The following is a 20,004-nucleotide window of genomic DNA, read 5'->3' as shown; positions in this document are numbered from 1 at the left end:
TCCAAGGATCCATGTCATTTATAGCAGAATATGTTGCTTTCATCATCATCATCATCATCATCATCATCATCATCATCCCATACTGCTCAGCTATCAACAAAATCTGTCAGTAGGAGTAAAATCATAAGCATAATATACTTTTCATAATGGCAAAGCTCTTAAGGTTCTAAATAAGGCAAATAATCCTATCATGCTTAAAGTCTGATTCAGCCCATAGTATACAGAGTGCAAACTATGACACATTTGGGTCAGAAGCAGCAGCCGCAGTGCTACTAGTTTCTGTTGGGTAGGACTGCCATATTTTAAAGAGCAAAAAAGAGGACATTATGGTGGCCATTCAAAGCAAATAAATACAATTTGTCTTGAATTTTACCTTCTACTGTTCTATGCCACTCAAGCAGAGATCTCAGAATGTGCAAAAATGCTTTTAACTGTATGCTTTCAAAGTTCACCTACGAGCCACATGTTCAAGGTGTGGGATAAAGATGATTTAAATAAATGAACCGATTCAATGCTATTCCTGGCATTAAGAGACCCAGATAATGTGATCTAAACCCATCCCTGTCCCCCAAAACCCTCTGTTAATTCAGAATTGTATGGAAGTATTTGGGGTTTCAATTTATCATATAGCAAAATAAATTATTGCAAATGCCAAAGCTACATGGTCTTCTAGTTAGCAGACACTATTTGCCTAAATATGTGCAAGGGCAAAGCAGCACCAATTAATTATAGTTTTGTTCCGTTGCCGAATCATTTGTGGATCTATCCTATCACTTAGTACTTCTCATATGACATCGAGATGGCCAGAATTAAAATTGACAGATAAATAATACATAAGCAAACTTGATTAGCTTCTTTATTAAAACCATTTTAAATTAGAGGAGGCGCTAGAAGACAATGCAGCTTGTACACTGGTTTCCCATGAGCTGCTGAATGGTCTGGTGTGATAAATTTGCATAGTCTGAAGCACACAAAGAGCTGATTAACTGAAACCCCTACAATGCTCCTGGAAGCAGCTATTGTAAAACAATAACCATAGGAACTTTACAAAATACACATAGCTGAATGACTCGAGAGCTTCAGAAAAATGTGTTTAGGATATATACTATTTGGAAACAGAATTGGGAGATTTTTATTCTGTGCCATAAAATGCTAAACTACCGTAATTTGGGAGAAGGGAGGAGAGGGGGGAAATGGGGGGGGGGGAGAGATTTACTGAAAAGGGTCAGAAGGTTACCTGTTTGTTATTTGAGTTAAAATGCTTACTTGACACTCAGAACAGCAAGTTAAGCAGTGGTTAAAAAAAAAGTTACGAAAGTTGGGAGTCTTGTATGGACATGCTTCAAGTGGGAAGGGGGGGGAAAGGGGGGATAATTCTGTGCTTCGCTTTAATTCAATACAATTTTGTAATGCTTTCAGTGCTGTGATCCAAGGGATGAGATGGGTTAAGACAGTGGTGGCCAAACTTGGCCCTCCAGCTGTTTTGGGACTACAACTCCCATCATCCCTGGCCACTGGTCCTGTTAGCTAGGGATGGTGGGAGTTGTAGTCCCAAAACAGCTGGAGGGCCAAGTTTGGCCACCACTGGTTAAGAGATCCAACAAGATGGAACCAGATGTTATGGTTAAAACAACCTGTCCCCCAACTCTGAGTTCCACTAAGGCATCAATGGCTGTGTCTCTTCAAGCAGAGCTAATCCACATGGTGCTTCCTAGTTGTCGCACTGCAACTCCCATCACTCCGACTGCTGGTCAGGGCTAATAAGTGGAAGCCCAACATCTGGATCTGGATGAGCTACCCGGGTCTAAAATATATTGCTACTACTCCAGATTATTTAGTACTTAATGGATTGACTCCCATTTTCACAAGGAATCTTAAAGCTCCAAAACTGCATGGAGTTATACAAGACGCTTGTGTGTGGCAAAAGTGACAAGAATAGAAAAAGAAAAACAATGAATTCACTTATGCTTAGAAACTATGAGCAATGCTTCCTGCCCACCCCACCCCGCAGCCCTCGAAACTTCCTTCTGTATATTTGCCCAATTAACTCATTGCTGGGTTTTGTGTCCCCCCCCCCAAGTGGTCCAAGGCCTCTTCACTGGAGCTTCATGCACGATTTTAATTCTTTCTACTAGAATTATGTATTTGTCTTCCAATGGATTAACTTGAGTTCTGCCTTTAATAGCATTTTAATTGCAGTTTTATTGCACTTTTAGGCTGCAATCCTATACATACTTCCCTAGAAATAATTCCCATTGAATTCACTGGGGCTTACTTCTGAGCAGACATACATAGGATTCCTCAGTTAATTGGATTGGCTGATGTAAGCTGCTTTGGAAGCCTGCTGGCTGAAAAGCAGGACAAAAATAGACTAAGAAAGATACTTCATGTGGTCCTCAGGCCACCATATATTTTTAAAGGAATATGTCTACCATCCTGGGTTTGAGTTTGTCAGACCTGTGCTTTTAATAGTGCACACTAATTAAATAATACCAGAGAGGAAAAAGGCTATAAGAGGTACTGGATATTGTGAATAATGTATCTTTATTCTGCACTACAGTGAACATACACTATCTCAATGCTAAGGGCCACAGAACTTTGTTTTCCTAAAGATAGCATTTATGAATTTGAAGTCATTTCCTTGTCTTTAGAGGCATTTTAGTGCAAATACTTCAAGAAATGTTTAAGCCTTTATCTGGGATCTTTAGCTATTAAAACAGCTTCTGTTTGCCATTTCAATCCTCCTTCCTTAAATACAGTTCTTCCACTTCAGGAATACTGCTCAGCATTGCTGCTTAGCTCTGTGATCTGCAGGACCATTGTTGGAGGTGTTAATCCTTTTTCACATGAGAGACTGCAAAACCTTCTTTCAGAGAAGTGATATATTGCTTTTTTCACATCAAAGGAGCCTAACTTTCCCCCTTCACTGGGACTTTTACAGAAGCAAGAGGAAATCTGGAAATATAATGATCTGGTGAATATAGAAGTCAGAACTTCTGTGTTCTCCCAGCCCTCAGTGGAATCAAGAACTGATTTCAGTTTTTGTGAATTTGAAAAACAATAAGCATGGCTGCTAAATCATTCCTTTTGCTTGTTTGAGCTCAATCAAAAGATATCTGGCGGAAGTCAAGCTACTGATATAACAACATGAATATTACCTCAAATGGGTTTAGGTTTCTCTGTTTGGCACTCCAAAAGAATGCAAGGATGTTCCTTGCAAAATTTCAAGTATCCCCTAAACTGTACCCTTTACAGAAGGGTAAAAATGAGAAGCACCAACAAAGTGCATCATTACTGAATAGAGTGTGGTTTTACATCTGCTTATCCACAACTTTCAGAAGATACAGAATTCTGAAATATTATTGAAGCAACATTTTTTTATATATAAAAAAAATGACTTTGGGGCAGTATTTTCCCCAGCTTCCTCCTTTCAGTAAATACAATTTCCACTCTGTTTTGTCAACTGCAGAAATGTGGGTGCTGCAGAAGATTCTGGGGCACCTTGCAGCATACACTCAGCTCCCGGGAGCACTGACTGAGGCTCTGAATGTACTCAATATTGTCTCGTGCTGCACAGAGCAAGAGAAGATTGCGAGTGGTATGTTTTCAAAAGGGTGTCATAAAACAAAGAGGAACCAATACTGAGCCTATCCTGCTAAGGACAACTGTACCCTTCTCTTGCAAGAAGATATCTTTTTTAGGTTAGACATTACGGGGTGGGTTCAGGGGAACAGTCATGCAGACTAAGCAATGGAATAAAGTTCCAAGAGATGCGATTGCATCTCCTGCACTGAAACATTTGAGGAAGAAAGGTTTGACGGGCATTTGTTGGGAGTTGTTTCCAACAGCAGAACTGCGGCTTGGAAAGTGGTCAGGCATCTAGCAAGCTCCAGCTCCACGTTTTCCTATGATTAACATAATTAGGCACGGTATGCAAAGCAGTCAAGCATACCATTCCGAGTGCACTAAAAACAATGCATATATTTTGTAGAGCACTTGGGGAAATTAATAAGTCTGAATGCCTTACGCAGGAGATGTCCTTATCAAGAAACTTCACCTGGGGGATTCCTATTGGTTTCCCCCTAGATTCTCTGAAAAGCAGGTTTGCTACCTTAGTTGTGCTGCAGAGTTGCTAAGGGAAGAGGTAGACACTGAGGCCTTATCAGCAACGCATCTGAGCAAGTGGTTTGTTTATAGGTAACAACCTCATTTTCACACTGTGATTGATGCCTGATAAAAGCAAATGAGGCACTTATGTGACAATATTCCTAACTTGTTTGTTTGTTTGTTTGTTTCATTTAAAACCTGCCATTCCTTCCTTAAGCTAAAGTTGACACACATGATACTGGTCACTGCCTTCCAAGATGTTATTGTCACAATCGCTCTGTGAGGTAGGTTAGGCAGAAAGATAGGGACTGGTCCAAGGACACCCACTGAGCTCTGCAGCATTAAAGATGCATTATCTTTCAAAAAAGATAGCTGGTAGCTTCTGCTTATAAAAATTCCAGGCATGCTCCAAAAGGCAACCCCATCAAGGTCTTGGCAATATTAGAATTTATTCAATTGCCCAAGCTGTTGAAAGGCAGGTTTTTCATCAGCTAAATATTCCTTTATAAAAAGTTAAAAGATATAGTGAGTTTTACACAATTGAGAATTATAAGTAAGGGGTCCAAATTCAGTTTGCATCAGTCCGTCACTGCAAATGAACTCTGCATGTTGTACCATCTTTTAGCCAAATGGCCCTGCAGTGACCAGAGTGGGATGAAGTACCAATCTGGACAGCAGATTGGAAGTGCTGAAACACTCCTAATCCTCATAGGCAGAGCTGGCTAGAAGCATCGTGAACATCATGAAGGGATAGTCAATTGCTTTGCTTCAATCTCCTGCCACTGCTGCTTGCCATGCACCCATAAAGTAAACCAAAAGGCAGCACAATGGTGGCTGCACTCAGCTCCAGTAACCCTTTTAAAGTTTCAACAGATCAGTGATAAGTAAGATAGCAATTCCATCTCCACTTGGATATATGCAGTCACACACACACACACACACACACAGAGAGAGAGAGAGAGAGAGAGAGAGAGAGAGAGAGAGAGAGAGAGAGAGAGAGTGTACATGCACAAGCACAGAGAGATTGGAATATTTTGGCCAATTGTGTGCAGAATTGTTATTTCAAAACAGAGCAATTTCCATTCTTTGTTAGCACTGTTACATTGTTATATTCTATGTTTTACAGTTTTAGGCTCCCAGTCATTTGCATCCACTGACTGATTTTTATTAACAGGAGCATACCGTATTTCCCGTCCTATAAGGCACACCAGCCCATAGGACGCACCTCATTTTTTGGGGGGGAAAATGAATTAAAAAAAATTATTTCCCCCCCCCCAGCCCTGGCTGCCGCCCCAAGCCTTGCGCTCACCTGCCCGAAGCAGGGGAAGCCCTCCGGAGGGCTCCCCGTGCTTCGGGGCGACAGGCTGCCGCCCCAAGCCTCGCGCACCCGGTGGGACCTCCTGCCGGGCGCACAAGGCTTGCAGACACTCGCCCGAAGCAGGGGGAGCCCTCTGGAGGGCTCCCCGTGCTTCGGGCGACAGGCTGCCGCCCCAAGCCTCGCGCACCTGGTGGGACCTCCTGCCGGGCGCGGGAGGCTTGCAGACACTCACCCGAAGCAGGGGGAGCCCTCCGGAGGACTCCCCGTGCTTCGGGCGACAGGCTGCCGCCCCAAGCCTCGCGCACCCGGTGGGACCTCCTGCCGGGCACGCAAGGCTTGCGGACACTCGCGGGGGCTGCAGGCTGCTGCCCGCAAGCCTTGTGAGCCCGCGGGTACTCCCACCAGGCTTGCAAGGCTTGCGGATAGCTTCCTGAAGCCTGGAGAGCGAGAGGGGTCGGTGCGCACCGATGCCTCTCGCTCTCCAGGCTTCAGCGAAAGCCTGCATTCGCCCCATAGGACGCACCCAGATTTCCCCTTCATTTTTGGAGGGGAAAAAGTGCGTCCTATGGGGCGAAAAATACGGTATGTACTTATGAATAGCTGAGAGCGGCATTTATGTATATACCAATTTTATGCGGATACCCCCATATGCTGTAAAATAAGCAATGCATCTTGCATTATTTCAAGGACAGCAAATAAAAAAAATTAAACATAACAATGTATATACCTTTTTGCCCATGGCGACTGCTAAATTTGTCTCCAATTTCTGGCCGCCTCGTTTGCCTCAGCAATATTTTGATCAAAAATGCATCCTCAGCATTTGAAGATATCATGACTTTTTCAATGTATGAATCAGTTGCACCTTTGTAACTAACGATTAGGAGAGAAAACACATATTTCATTTCTCAGAAATAAAGCCACATTGCTTGTGGGACATCAGGTTGCAAGTTTTAAGCTCAGACAGCAAATGTACTTTTTTATACTAAAACTACTGCTAAAAATTATTTGGAATTAAATTATAAGGAAAGGAATGACAGATACCTTTCTGTCCCTGATTTTAAAAATGATACCACTGCGCTTGAATATTAAAGAACATTAACAGATAAATAAAGAGTAAGTTGCAGCCCAGCCCTTCCACGATAAATGAAAATTATAATAGAAATGGCATTTACCTGAACAACTTCTGCATTTATTGGATGTTCTCTTCAATTAATATAAAGGTAAAGGTAAAGGTACCCCTGCCCGAACGGGCCAGTCTTGACAGACTCTGGGGTTTGTGCGCCCATCTCACATCTATAGGCCGGGGGCCAGCGCTGTCCGGAGACACTTCCGGGTCACGTGGCCAGCGTGACAAAGCTGCATCTGGCGAGCCAGCGCAGCACACGGAACGCCGTTTACCTTCCCGCTGGTAAGCGGTACCTATTTATCTACTTGCACCCAGGGGTGCTTTCGAACTGCTAGGTTGGCAGGCGCTGGGACCGAGCAGCGGGAGCGCACCCCGCCGCGGGGATTCGAACCGCCGACCTTTCGATCGGCAAGCCCTAGGCGCTGAGGCTTTTACCCACAGCGCCACCCGCGTCCCCTTCAATTAATATACAACTCTACAATTCTGTGATTCTATATATTTGAGGTATACAGCATGTTCCAGAATGGAGCTAGTTTTCTTTCAGAATAAAAGTGGCCAGCTTAAGCACTTTAACAGCATGATTAATGCAATGTGTACTTTAGCCTACAGTTATTCTACACTGCACAACCTGGAAAACGAAGTTCACTGGCCGTGATCCAATGAAGTTCCTGACCTGGTCTCCCTGCCTTCTGTTGCTCAGCCTTATTTCCCACTTTTCCAGAACGAAGCATGAACTATCCACTCTTCCTTTCCCCCTCTGGCTTTTAGAAATAAAGTATGATGGTGTGACATACGTTACGGGCACATCTTTATATTGTGGTTGCTGCGGGATGCTGCTGCCTTCCAGAGGCGTCTGGGTCACAGTTGGCATTGACTTGTTCACAAGCACCTGCTTGTTTTCTACCTTTTCACCTGTAAGGATGTAGGAAGAAGAAAACAGGTTGTGCTTTTCTAATGCATCAAGTTGATCAAAATTATGAAGTACAGTGGTACCTCTGGTTACGTACTTAATTCGTTCCGGAGGTCCGTTCTTAACCTGAAACTGTTCTTAACCTGAAGCACCACTTTAGCTAATGGGGCCTCCCGCCGCCACAGTGCGATTTCTGTTGTCATTCTGAAGCAAAGTTCTTAACCTGAGGTACTATTTCTGAGTTAGCGGATTCTGTAACCTGAAGCGTATGTAACCCGAGGCACCACTGTATTTAAAAAAGTTTTCAAGTAAAGAAAAAATTGGCAGTGAACAGACTACTGAGTCTTATTATTCTAAGTGGACAGTTTTAAAAAGCCACCAATAAGCTTATTATTATTATTTATTGCACTTATCTGTTAATATTACATAAAATGTCTCAAAAAGACAGAGAGTTGTAAAAGAACATCAAATACAAAATTTTAAATAACATTAACCCCCCATCAATGACTAAAAGTGCTCATCCTGCAATGTTACAAAAGGACAATCATGTTCCGTCCCACTAAAGGATGAACACATAGTATTATTTACTAAAAGTGATCATTTTAATGACAGTGCCTCCTCCATCATACTAAAAGATGAACACCAATACAGGCTAAGGTTTCATCATATCATCTGATCCCAATTAATAGGGCTGGCCCAAAACATTTTGGCACCTGAGGCAGACCCCAAAATGGTGCCCCCTCCCCATCAGGGAAGACGGGGTGAAGGAAGATCTACATCAGGAACAAGGGTGGCGGGGAGGGGAGAAAGATTGTCATCAGGATCTGCCCCTGTGACTCCAACCGCCTGAGGCAGTCACCTCACCCTTGCCTCATAGGTGGGCCAACCCCACCAATTAAGAGCCAAATGCCCGGGCAAACAAGAACTTATTTGCCTGGCACAAAGTTTTCACTTTGTTTAGCTATACTCCATCTTAGCTATACTCCATCTTAGCTATACTCCATCTTAAAACTCAACTTCAACAAAGCATGCATTATAATTTCATCTACTCTCTGTTACATTGAATGCTTCCCCACTATTATTAATCCCTCAGCCCTTCATATTTACTCTGTTACTTTGATGGAATGCCACAGGGCATGGGGCTGCTGTGTTCTGTATTGTACCTAGCACACTTGCGCAAAATGATAGTTTCTTAAAATACACAAAACATCACTTTATACCTGGAGAGCAAATACCATCAGCATCTAGAATTTCATGGCGCCAGATTGGCTTGTGTGTAGCTGCATCCAGCATGGGTCCCATCACCTTGTCAAATGTCTGATTTGTGTAACGCTTCAGAGTACACTTGGCATTCTTGTACACGAGACACCTTCCAAAACCTCAGAGAAAGCAAACAAGTTGATCAAAATTCCTACCATGAGAGTTAGATAGTGAAGTGAATATTAGGTTGCAAGTTCACAATCTACCTCTACAGTACAGAAATGAGCCCTCTGAAAAGTTACTTATAACAGTGCTTCTCAAGCTATCTGATGTGACAGACCGGCAATTCCCATCCCAAGGTGCCAGGGCCTGGTACCCTATTGAGTCCCTGAAGCATCCCACCCAACCTGGGCTGTGGTGGAGTCACTGGGGTTTGGCAGTCAGTGGCTTGTGAACTGGCACTGGTCCGTGGACCACCACTTTGAGTAGCACTGATTTATAAGATAATGCAACTTAAAATATATTTCCTGGACACCTTTAAAAATGTAGGGCTGTGATCCTGCTAGAGAGGGCCTGAAAAAATATATATGGAAAAAATTGGCATGGGAAGTAGGTCTCCTGCGCAATTTTTCTGGTCCCCCCCCCAAGCTTTCACTTATCTAGATCCTATGTGTAATTGCAAGTATAGAATCAGGCTGCACCAATTTTGGCATGGACCTCTGCAGGCTACAAAAGCCGGCATTTATTTATTTATTAAATTTATATCCTCCTCTTTCTCCGTGAAGAGCCAAGGGCAGCAAAGATAAAACAACACAATTAAAAATAAAAGAAAATAACACATTTAAAACATTGTAAAACAATTAAAAACGTTTCTAACAAGTACTATGAAAATGCAATGGGCCTTATGACGCAATAAAATTGTTAGTTTTAAAGCGTCAGAGATTGCTAATATGGCTACTCTTGTTAAAACTGTGAGTTCAAAGTGGCCAGAAACTTTCCATAGTTTTAATAAAGGCCTCAAAGTATTTTTTTAAAAAAGAAGTATCACCTCTAGTTTGCCCTTCTAAAAATATCAGACAATGATACTGATAACTTTTGCTTGTAAGAACTAAAAGTTAGAGCTAAACATACAAATGCACTGAGTTTCCTTCCTTAGCCCTAACTGACTAAAACACATACATATTTCTAAACACAAGTAGAATGCCTTTGAATAAACTTTGGATTGAAAACCCAAAAATAGCTGTAAGTTATGCTTGACGTATCTACATTATTCAGTGATACGAAGTAATTCTGAACAGTCTTTGATTTCTCCCCAATGTTAGCAGTCTGCAAGAAGGAAAACATTCTGCTTTAAATCATGTCTGCCATTGTTTTAGAAAAAAAGAATAAATTAAGTGTGCAGACATTAATGCCAAAGATACATGTCTAGGAATACAAGTATGGCTGCCTGGCAACTAGCAAGGAGGGGTGCAAAGGCTGGGGAAAGTGTGCTAGGATGTATGAGCACAAGCTGGCAGGAAAGTTTTGTGGCTACGCAAAATAAATGTTAGGCATTTCTCAAGGGAGATGGCACTTTGAAAATGATTGTTAGCACAACACTAAAACCAGATCATCCAGACAAGCTTCATCAAAGTGAAGACAGCAGGATACATTCACACACACACCAACCTCCGGCAAAATTTAGTACGTTCCTTTTGGTCAGATGCCAGCTCTGCTAAAGGATATATGACACTGCAATTGTACGCATTAAAAAGCATTGGTTTAGAGAGCTTGCTTCCTTTTCAAAAAGTACTCTGGTTCAGGATTAAGTATAGCGGTTTGCTAGGCAATTTTATACTGCCTTTTCCCATTTTGTTTGCTGTAACACAGTGGCTGCAATTAGGTGTAATGCTAAACGATGGTTTATTGTTATGGGAAGAAGTCAAACTATGGTAATAGCTTAGCCCAAAACCATAATTTAGGCTGCAAATGTACAGGCCAATTGGGTTCAGAGATGCCTGCTTGCTTTTGTTTTTAATCAGCTAAGCATTCCCAGTTTTATCTTGCAGGCACTTCTGAAATCAGAGCAATGGCCATAACTACGATTTTCTAGTTCAGGAATCACACCAAACCATAGCTTTTACAAACCACAGCTTTAAAAACACATGACAGGTCCCAAACCATGGCTTGTTAAGTGAAATATTACCCTATATCTAGGGTAGCCAATGTTCTGCCCTCCGGTACTTTTTGGACTCCAGGCCCCATCAGCCTCAGACAGCATGGCCAATAGTCAGAGATGATGGGATTTGTAGTTCAGCAAAATGGCTGAAGGATACCACGATGGCTACCCTCTCCACTGAACTGCAGTTAAATTTATTTACCATGGTTGAATGAATTGAGCTGAAGAAAGAAACATAGCTCTCAATCCACTGATAATGGCAGAGCATTATGAGGTCCTTCTTACCTCTGTCTAAAGAAGCTTTGTTTAACACAAGAGCATCTTCAATGTCATAACCACTGTAACTCATCACAGCAACAGTGGCATTCTGTCCAGCCGGCAGTTTCTCAAAATCTATGAGTTCTATGGTTTTTGTTTTAACCATTGGTCTTTGGGGATACGCCAACAGATACATAAGAGTATCTATTCTGTTTCTCTGATTATATCCAATGGTACCTGCAATTTTAAAAAGATATTAATTATCATCATCATCATAATTTTATTTATACACTGACTTTTTTGCTGTAAGGACTCAAGGTGGCCTACAAATAGAAACAAGAATTGCTAAAAACATTGAAAAAACAATAATAAAAGCAAACAATAGTAAAAGCAAACACTGATAGAATTAAAACCATAAACATACAGAACATATGTTGAAAACATACAAATAAATGCAATAAAAACAGCACAGCACCAGCCCTTTCACTAAAAGCAGACAGTTTCCCCAAAGCCTGTTGGAACAAGGGCTTCGACTGCCAATGGAAGGGCAAGGAGGGAGCCAATCTAGCTTCTCCAGGGAGGAAGTTCCAGAGTCTGGGAGTAGCCACTAAGAAGGCTCTGTCCTGCATCCCCACCAAGCGTTCTGGTGAGGGTGGTGGGACCAAGAGGTAGGCCTCCCCTGAAGATCTCAAAACCCAGATGGGCTCGTATGAGGGAATACAGTCTTTCAGATAGCTTGGACCCAAGTCATGCTGGGCAATTATCATCAGCAAAATAGCTTGGATGATTCTTGAAAACGCTGTTTTTTACAATACCAACTACTAGTAAGTGGTATGGAAAAGTCATCAGAAAAAGCTGCAAGTACCCAGGCTTTATAATTTGTCCGATAGTGCTTTCAAATAAGAGACTCTAAAGAGTGCACCATATAGCACTTCTTCAATCTACCTTCAGCTAAGTCTCATCTGTCCTCCTCCTCTGTCTATGTATGCAGCATTTATAGAAGAATGCAGCAAAGTGGCGCACATATCAAATGAACAGCAATATATATACATGGTTTTAAAAGGACCGTCGTTCATATTTGTAGACCCATGGGCATTAATGGACTTAAATTAGTCATGTTCATTAATATCAGTTTGGGCCCACTTCAAGTATGACTAGTATTGGAGACAGTGGGTCTAATCCCTAATGGATCTATGCTGAGTAGAGCTTAGTTGAATAAAACTCATAGTCATAGTGCCAATAAGCAAATGTTATTATTAAAACTGTGGAAGACAGGAGTGCCTGGCGTGCTCTGGTCCATGGGGTCATGAAGAGTCGGGCACGACTAAACAACAACAACATAATAAAATTATCCATCTAAACAACTTTATATTTTTTTAAAAAACCCAACCACCCTGGGTTCACCATTGCCTCAGTGTTTCTTTCAACCTCACTAACCAAATGAAATTTTACAATACATGACTTTTCTTTCTCCCTCTTCTCTCTTTTTAAAACAGTAACATCATAAAAACCTAAACCTAAATCAATAAATGCTTTGACAACATGGCTGTACAGAGGTACCTCAGGGTAAGTACTTAATTCATTCCGGAGGTCCGTACTTAACCTGAAACTGTTCTTAACCTGAAGCACCACTTTAGCTAATAGGGCCTCCTGCTGCCGCCGCATCGCTGGAGCACGATTTCTGTTCTCATCCTGAAGCAAAGTTCTTAACCTGAAGCAATATTTCTGGGTTAGCGGAGTCTGTAACCTGAAGCGTATGTAACCTGAAGCATATGTAACCCGAGGTACCACTGTATCTCCAAAGGCCTGAGCACATCAGTCTACTTTCGGCAACATTTATTTACCTCAAGGTATCACCTGTCAGCCCTTGTGTTACCCACCCTAGAGCTAGGCTGCAAAAGCCACTATAAAGTCTATTTCTCTATCAAGAACTGGGCTTGCAGCAACCTAGTTAGAAATACAGCAGCTATTTCAGTGGATTAGCCATAATGGCTGCAATCCAGAGCTGTGCCTGTAAAAGTTTCCCTTTTCAGAGACATGAATGGTGAGTGCATTCCTGAGGTTCCATAAAACCTTTAGATAGCAATCAGTGTATGAACATCGCTCCCTGAAAAGGCCAACCTTTCCTGTATGTTTGGAACTTTACTAATGAACAAGGCACAGAGAGCTGGATCCAGATACATTCCCATTGATTTCAATAGGTTTATTCTAAGCATGACTAAGTTTGGATCTAATCCTCAAATATTTTTAATAAGCAGAACAATTCATCACCAATATTTTAAATAGCAACATGTATCTTTCTTAAATATGAACATTATTTGACAGCTGCATGAGAAGCTAATATGCTAGTTAACTAGTCTAGGTACCTATTCCATTTGAGCTCTTGGAAGTACAGTGGTACCTCAGGTTACATACGCTTCAGGTTACATACGCTTCAGGTTACAGACTCCGCTAACCCAGAAATAGTGCTTCAGGTTAAGAACTTTGCTTCAGGATGAGAACAGAAATTGTGCCCTGGCAGCGCGGCGGCAGTAGGAGGCCCCATTAGTTAAAGTGGTGCTTCAGGTTAAGAACAGTTTCAGGTTAAGAACGGATCTCCGGAACGAATTAAGTACTTAACCCGAGGTACCACTGTATGTATTCTTCCCACACCTCCATAAACAGAGGAAAGAACGGTAAAATATCAGTTTGTGTTTTTAACACAATTCAAGAAACACTGATTTGTGTAAACCATAGTTATGAATCCTCATCTGATATCCTGCTTTGCTAAACTATGGTTTGCACAAATTAGTTTTCTGTAATAAGACAAAATAGGAAACAGCAGTTTGTTACAAACCATAAATGGCAGGTTAACATTTCCTCTCTTTGTGTGGGAAAGCAGAGAGGAAGGGCAGGGTGGCATGTGAGTTCCAAACACTGGCTGCGGCATGTTCTTGTAACAACAAACCATAGTTTGCTGTGACATCTTATGTTTTTAGCTTATTCTGTTTTATCTGTGTAAGCTACCTTTAGTCCTGGACTGGGGAAAAGATGAGCTATAAATAAATAAATATATACTCCTCCTCCTGCTGCTGCTACTGAATGTATTGTTTATATGGATAATTTATCTCTTTGAGTTCCTTTTAATATTATAGCTGGGATCCAATAGCCTTACACATCCAAGCATTTCCACATGTGCACTAAAGCTTCCTCCAATTCTGTTCTACTGAAACAACGCACACCGCATGAGGCAAGAGACTTGAAGGTCCTCCAGAATTTGGAGCAGCTTCTCCACAACCTCTAAACTTCTGCTGCACAAATAGAAGCTACTCAAGAGTCCCTGTCATCATTCATCCAGAGACTGCTTGGAGGAATATGATACTATTACATTGTTGAAGCCTAGCTAGGTGTCACCCTGCTCAGTGCCTGGACGCAACACCACCTGGGAGCCTCAGATCAGTTGCATTCTAAGCTTCTTGAAGGAAAACCAGGATATAAGCATTATAAGTAAAATGCTTAAATAGTCTTGCAACAGCTCACCCAAGCCTATAACCTAAAACCATATTTTTCGCTATTGAGTATGCCCCCCCATACTTTCCAAAATACATCTACAGCACCTATGGGACACACCCATTTCCCTCACTTGAATGACTGCTAAGCCCAAGGATGCAATTTTTGCAAGAAATGAAAGGATTTCAGTGATCAGAATGGGGCAAGGCTGAGCAATGGGTCCTTTCTTCTCAGCAGGAAGCTAAAATGCTATCTCAATAATCCCAAGCTCTTGACAGCCCAGGAAGTGACTAAATGGACTTGAACATGGATCTCCTCCAGGACAATACAAAGACAGTTAGTGGCAGCAGGGGGTGGGCAAAGACGACTATAGAGAGGGCTGGTTTTTTTTAAAAAAAGGGCAAACGTATCTGATGCGATGAATCACTGCAGACAGACTCAAAACAGTCAGTTTATGAGACTCAGCACAAAATTTCCTCAGTGCTGATATTACTTAGCAAACATCCCAGCAAATCTAGGAGTACTGGGAGAGAATTGCAACTATGACCACATAGGGTGTGCTTTTTCCTGGTGGGGGGGGGAGGAGATTCCATAGGTTTTTCGCAAACGTTCCGCACACAATGTAAAAACTCAATTTAAACAAATCTGTAATATGGCAACTTTAGAAATGCAGTTTTGTCTCCCTGCTCTTTCTTCAGAGTCAGGTGCTTTGCAATAGCAGACAGAAACAAAGCCTTAAAAAAAATATTACTAAAGATATTCAGCAGCTTTTGTGTTCCCAGCGTCAGCAGTAACGTCAGAGGATTGTATCCAAGGAGCTAAATGTGCAAGACCCAGGGTCAAAGCAGCTGAATACACCAACCTCAGAAAACACAGACAATGAATTGCAAATGACACTGAAAACAAAACGAGAAAAAAAGACCTTCACACAGAAAACTACAAAAGAACTCTACAGATACTGAATTGGCTTTCTGTACACACTGATCCTGCTTAACTGTGTGTGGTAACTAACCAAACCTTCTGAGGCTAATAGTCCTAAAATAGAGTCCCGGGGGGGGGGGGGTCACAGTAAAAAAAGAGAGGCAAAAATAAAATAAAAAGTACGCATATATATAAGTTTTTTCCTCCAACATTTTATTTCTGCCAGAAAAAGTGACAGAAAAGGAACACGGTTCAATTTTAAAATTTATTCAGGGAAATGTAATTTCCAGAAATGACACATACATAATAGTAAAGTATTAATAGTAAATATTTTAAACACAACTTGGTGTTAACTTTTCAAGAGTAAGTCTCAATAACTGAACAGGAGATAGTAAGAACACAACTCTCTGGCACTGCTTGCAGCTGAAACTGCTCCAGATAATTTTTTCAAGGACAGTGTCCAAGAGTGGGGATGGGATGGGAGAGATTTATTCACAAAGATTTTTTTTTTGGGGGGGGGGGGTAAATGACCCAGTTTAAAGCTGTATGATACAATGCAAATTGGTAAGCCCAGGAAGTGCTAAGTTTATTTTACTGAAGACTTGAAAGTGTGTGTGTGTGTGTGTGTGTGTGTGTGTGTGTGTTTTCTAAAACGACATTATCATAAATGAGCAAACATATGATACAGGGGTCAACATGCACACAATGTACCCATGCATTGCCCCATTCATTTCAATGGAAAGAGCAAGTTTTGTGTCCACAGGTTCTACAGACTGGGGAGGTGGATTTGCACCCCTGGAATTACCATGCTCATTTAACAAAATAATAGCGATAGCTAGATTGAGACAAAATACCTTTTTTGGAAGGTGATATTGTATTCCTGCACTGACTTATGAACTGCATAACTAGCACACTCTAATATGAACTACTGGCAGGTGGGTTTGTTTGTTTTTGTGAACCTTATACACTACTTTATACGTACTGTACTTGTAATAAATAGCTAATGGGGAAAGGTTTAGCCAGCCAGCAAAAGATGGCAAAACATTTGTGAAATAGGATAGCAATGCATTACTATTTGAAATTTAGCATATATGAGAATCTGCTGCTTTTCCATAGTCGTAGTTTGGTATTATGTGTGTTTGCTCAAAGGTATCATCCACAGAACTCAAATCTGTAAATGTGCTTAAGATTGCAATGCTCGTATTAAGAAGCCACTGATAATGAGTGCATTCCAGCTTTTCCTAGAAAAGGAAAATTCATTGTAACTACATTCCATATCTAGATCTTGTCATTAAAGAACTAGCAATTAATACTGAAAGGTTACACACATTAGTGATTGACAGGAAATCTCCATGTTCTCTGTCAGTCTTTGTGTGCAGTTATTATTTTTGTTTTAGAAAAATCTATAGAGCACAGAACGCTGCAGTGCAAGGTGACAAAGACACTCGCTAGCTCTCCAGTAACACTGAAAAAGTAAGCACAGTAACTTTCATGCTAGCAATGCTGTTTTAAGCATGTTTAAAAACAAATTTGAATCTCACATTCCACTATAGAAAAATCAGCTTATCATCAATGGTTTTAAAATAATTTAATACTATACAGCTTACATAAAAAAGCAACTACTCAGATGTGAGGCACAGGTCTTACCCATAGCTTGCTTCCCCATAGCACACTGGTAAGTGTTTCTTGGAGACTGGTTATGGTGAGGGTAAGGAATGAGGCCGGCGCACACGCCAAGAAGAGTAAAAGGTTCAATCTCCAAGTGTGTTGTCTCTCTTTTAAGTGGGGGTAGGAGGAAGGGGAGAGAAACAAAAAGCTCATGAGTACGTAGTTAGATTTCTTAAAGCTTGCAGCCCACATACAGTAAAACCTCGGTTTCTGAATGCCTCCGTTATCGTACGTTTCAGCTCCCGAATGCCAAAAACCTGGAAGTAAATGCTCCGGTTTTTTAACGTTTTTCGGAACCCGAATTTCCAACACAGCTTCCGCTTAAATGCAAGAAGCTCTTGCAACCAATCGGAAGCTGCGCCGTGGTTGTCAAACATTTCAGAAGTCAAACGGTCTTCTGGAACAGATTACGTTAGACAACCAAGTTTGCCTGTATTGACAAACAAGAAGGCTCAAATATGTATTTCAGGGCTTTCATGAACCAGGAAAATAATGGAAAAGTCACACAGTTAGACAGCGAAGAAGAGAATGGCAAATATAAGGGCTGCATCCACTCCATACATCTGAAGCACTAGTGTACCACCTTAGCGGTCGTGGGAATCCTGGGGGCAGCAGCTTGTCAAGTGTCCTAGGAATTGTAGCTCTGTGACAAAACAGCATCATCATGGTGTGACTGTGACCCTGCATTCTAAATCACACAAAACGTTCCTCTATTGCATTTTACAAGTCAGTAATCTAGTGATGCCTTACAGGCTGGAATCTCCAAGATGTACAAGAAATCCCCCACCCACTCCAAGGGTTTCCATAGTGGGAAAATGTAAAGAGATATGCTGCCCTGGGACCTTTGGATGAAGGACTGCATACAAATTAAATAAATAATAACAATAATATGACTGATCTAAACGGGAAAGCATGCTTGTTCAGGAACCCCATGAGTGCATTCATAGTTCCATCAGAAATACAAATGAAAGACAACATAAATATCCCTGAGGAGCATTTTTCACAAATATATAGCATACTTTATCTCAGATATCTGCATATATATGCATCATTCCCTGCTCTCTCACTCCTGTAAGCAACTCAACACAAAACGAGGAACTCCTTCCTATGCCAATACCAGCTTTACCACACAAATTTCTTAACGCAGAACACTTACTTTGTGATTGTATGCTCATACAGTGCAATGTTGCAGTCATTTTCCTCGTTCACATCCAAATATTCAACCAGACTTTCGTGTAAAAAGTCTTCAAAATTCCTGAAGGCAGAGCATGAATGTGTAAAAATAACTTACAAATTTCACATTAAGCCTGTGTTATTGCATCTATTTTAAAAAGTGAATGGCCAATTTGTGTAGAAACTGAACTGTTACTACTACTGTGAACTAAATTCTTCTGAAAACCGGCTCGTATACTAGCATGAAATGAAAGTGGGGTTTGAGGCTGCCTGATACAGGGTCAGATCATTGGTCTCACTAGCTCAGCATTTTCTACACCAGGGAGGGGAAGCCTGTGGCCCTCCGCATGTTACTGGACTCCAAGTCCCATCAACCTCAGCCAGCATGACCAATGGTCAGGGATGATGCAGTAGCTGAAAAATATTTGGAGGGACAGGTTTCCCATCCCTGGTCCAAACTGATAGAAGCATCTTCTTTTTTAATTGCTACAGGATCACCTAATGTGAGTTATCCTAATTTCTGCATAGCTATTCCTAGACAAGGAAACAAGCATGTTGCATCTTGCCCAATTCCTTACCTGTAACCTTGTGCAAGTTCTTCCATGTGCTTGCCTGTAACTGCAGGTTTTTGCTTCTTTACAATGATGTAAGGCCTGCATTAGGGGAAAGGAAGAGAGTTAAGCAACACGTTGCATATTGGTTGATAAATCCTTCAGGAGCCTCAGAAGCTGTAGATCCAAACAGTTTTCACTTTTCTCAATCCTTAATCAGGGACCATATTTTAATTTCAGATGAAGGTTTCAGTTCATCATACCAAGTCCTTGTACGGTGTTCCTTCTAATGGAACAGTATTATTTAAGCTTGCCAATCAGTATCACATCATTTATTAAGCTTAGGTAAAGGTAAAGGACCCCTGACCATTAGGTCCAGTCGTGACTGACTCTGGGGTTGCAGCGCTCACCTCGCATTATTGGCCGAGGGAGCTGGCGTACAGCTTCCAGGTCATGTGGCCAGCATGACTAAGCCGCTTCTGGCGAACCAGAGCAGCGCACGGAAACACCGTTTACCTTCCCGCTGGAGCGGTACTTATTTATCTACCTGCACTTTGACATGCTTTCGAACTGCTAGGTTGGCAGGAGCTGGGACCGAGCAACGGGATCTCACCCAGTTGCGGGGATTCGAACCGCCGACCTTCTGATCGGCAAGTCCTAGGCTCTGTGGTTTAACCCACAGTGCCACCCGCTTATCACTGTATATAAAAGGACAAGCTGAGTCAAGTTTATTATACCACACAGGAGACCTAAACACCAAAACAAATGCTGCTGTATGCAGCAGCTAATGCAATAGCTAAGAAACATTAGCAAGGGAATAGGAGGAAGTATAATATATAATATATTGATCAGCAAATATAACATTCCGTTGTTATCACCTACCTAAGTCCAACTCCACGCTGGAGAACAAAAGTATAAAAAAATTATTTGCTATTTGGCAGCATAGCTTTCAAGCAGGAATGATTTTTCTAAAAGGCTTCTACCAGAACCACCACACAGAAACACTGATACAAAGAATGGCATGCACAATCAAAACGTCAAGGGCTGTTTCTGTTTGGACAAGACGCTCTCGCAGTGTGCAGTAAATAACTGCAATATACTTGGGAATTCCACTCCAAGAGTCCA

The 20,004-nt window shown here is 41.6% G+C and overlaps 1 protein-coding gene across 1 annotated transcript in view; it reads right to left on the bottom strand.

The window, feature by feature from the left end:
• The window catches only part of POLR3B (RNA polymerase III subunit B), an 80,725-nt gene that overhangs the window by 18,223 nt on the left and 42,498 nt on the right, over positions 1 to 20,004 (bottom strand). Inside the window, exons 18-24 of the mRNA XM_081210804.1 lie at positions 18,907 to 18,981; positions 18,312 to 18,410; positions 17,135 to 17,262; positions 11,105 to 11,314; positions 8,682 to 8,840; positions 7,346 to 7,463; positions 6,153 to 6,295 (exon numbers count right to left, since the gene is read on the bottom strand). Of these exons, the coding sequence (XP_081066930.1) occupies positions 6,153 to 6,295; positions 7,346 to 7,463; positions 8,682 to 8,840; positions 11,105 to 11,314; positions 17,135 to 17,262; positions 18,312 to 18,410; positions 18,907 to 18,981 (932 nt within the window). The remainder of the gene's footprint in view (positions 1 to 6,152; positions 6,296 to 7,345; positions 7,464 to 8,681; positions 8,841 to 11,104; positions 11,315 to 17,134; positions 17,263 to 18,311; positions 18,411 to 18,906; positions 18,982 to 20,004) is intronic.

This window comes from Podarcis bocagei (assembly GCF_964188305.1).
Source record: "Podarcis bocagei genome assembly, chromosome: 10".
NCBI classification, from domain to species: domain Eukaryota; kingdom Metazoa; phylum Chordata; class Lepidosauria; order Squamata; family Lacertidae; genus Podarcis; species Podarcis bocagei.
This window is presented reverse-complemented; position numbering and strand designations above follow the sequence as displayed.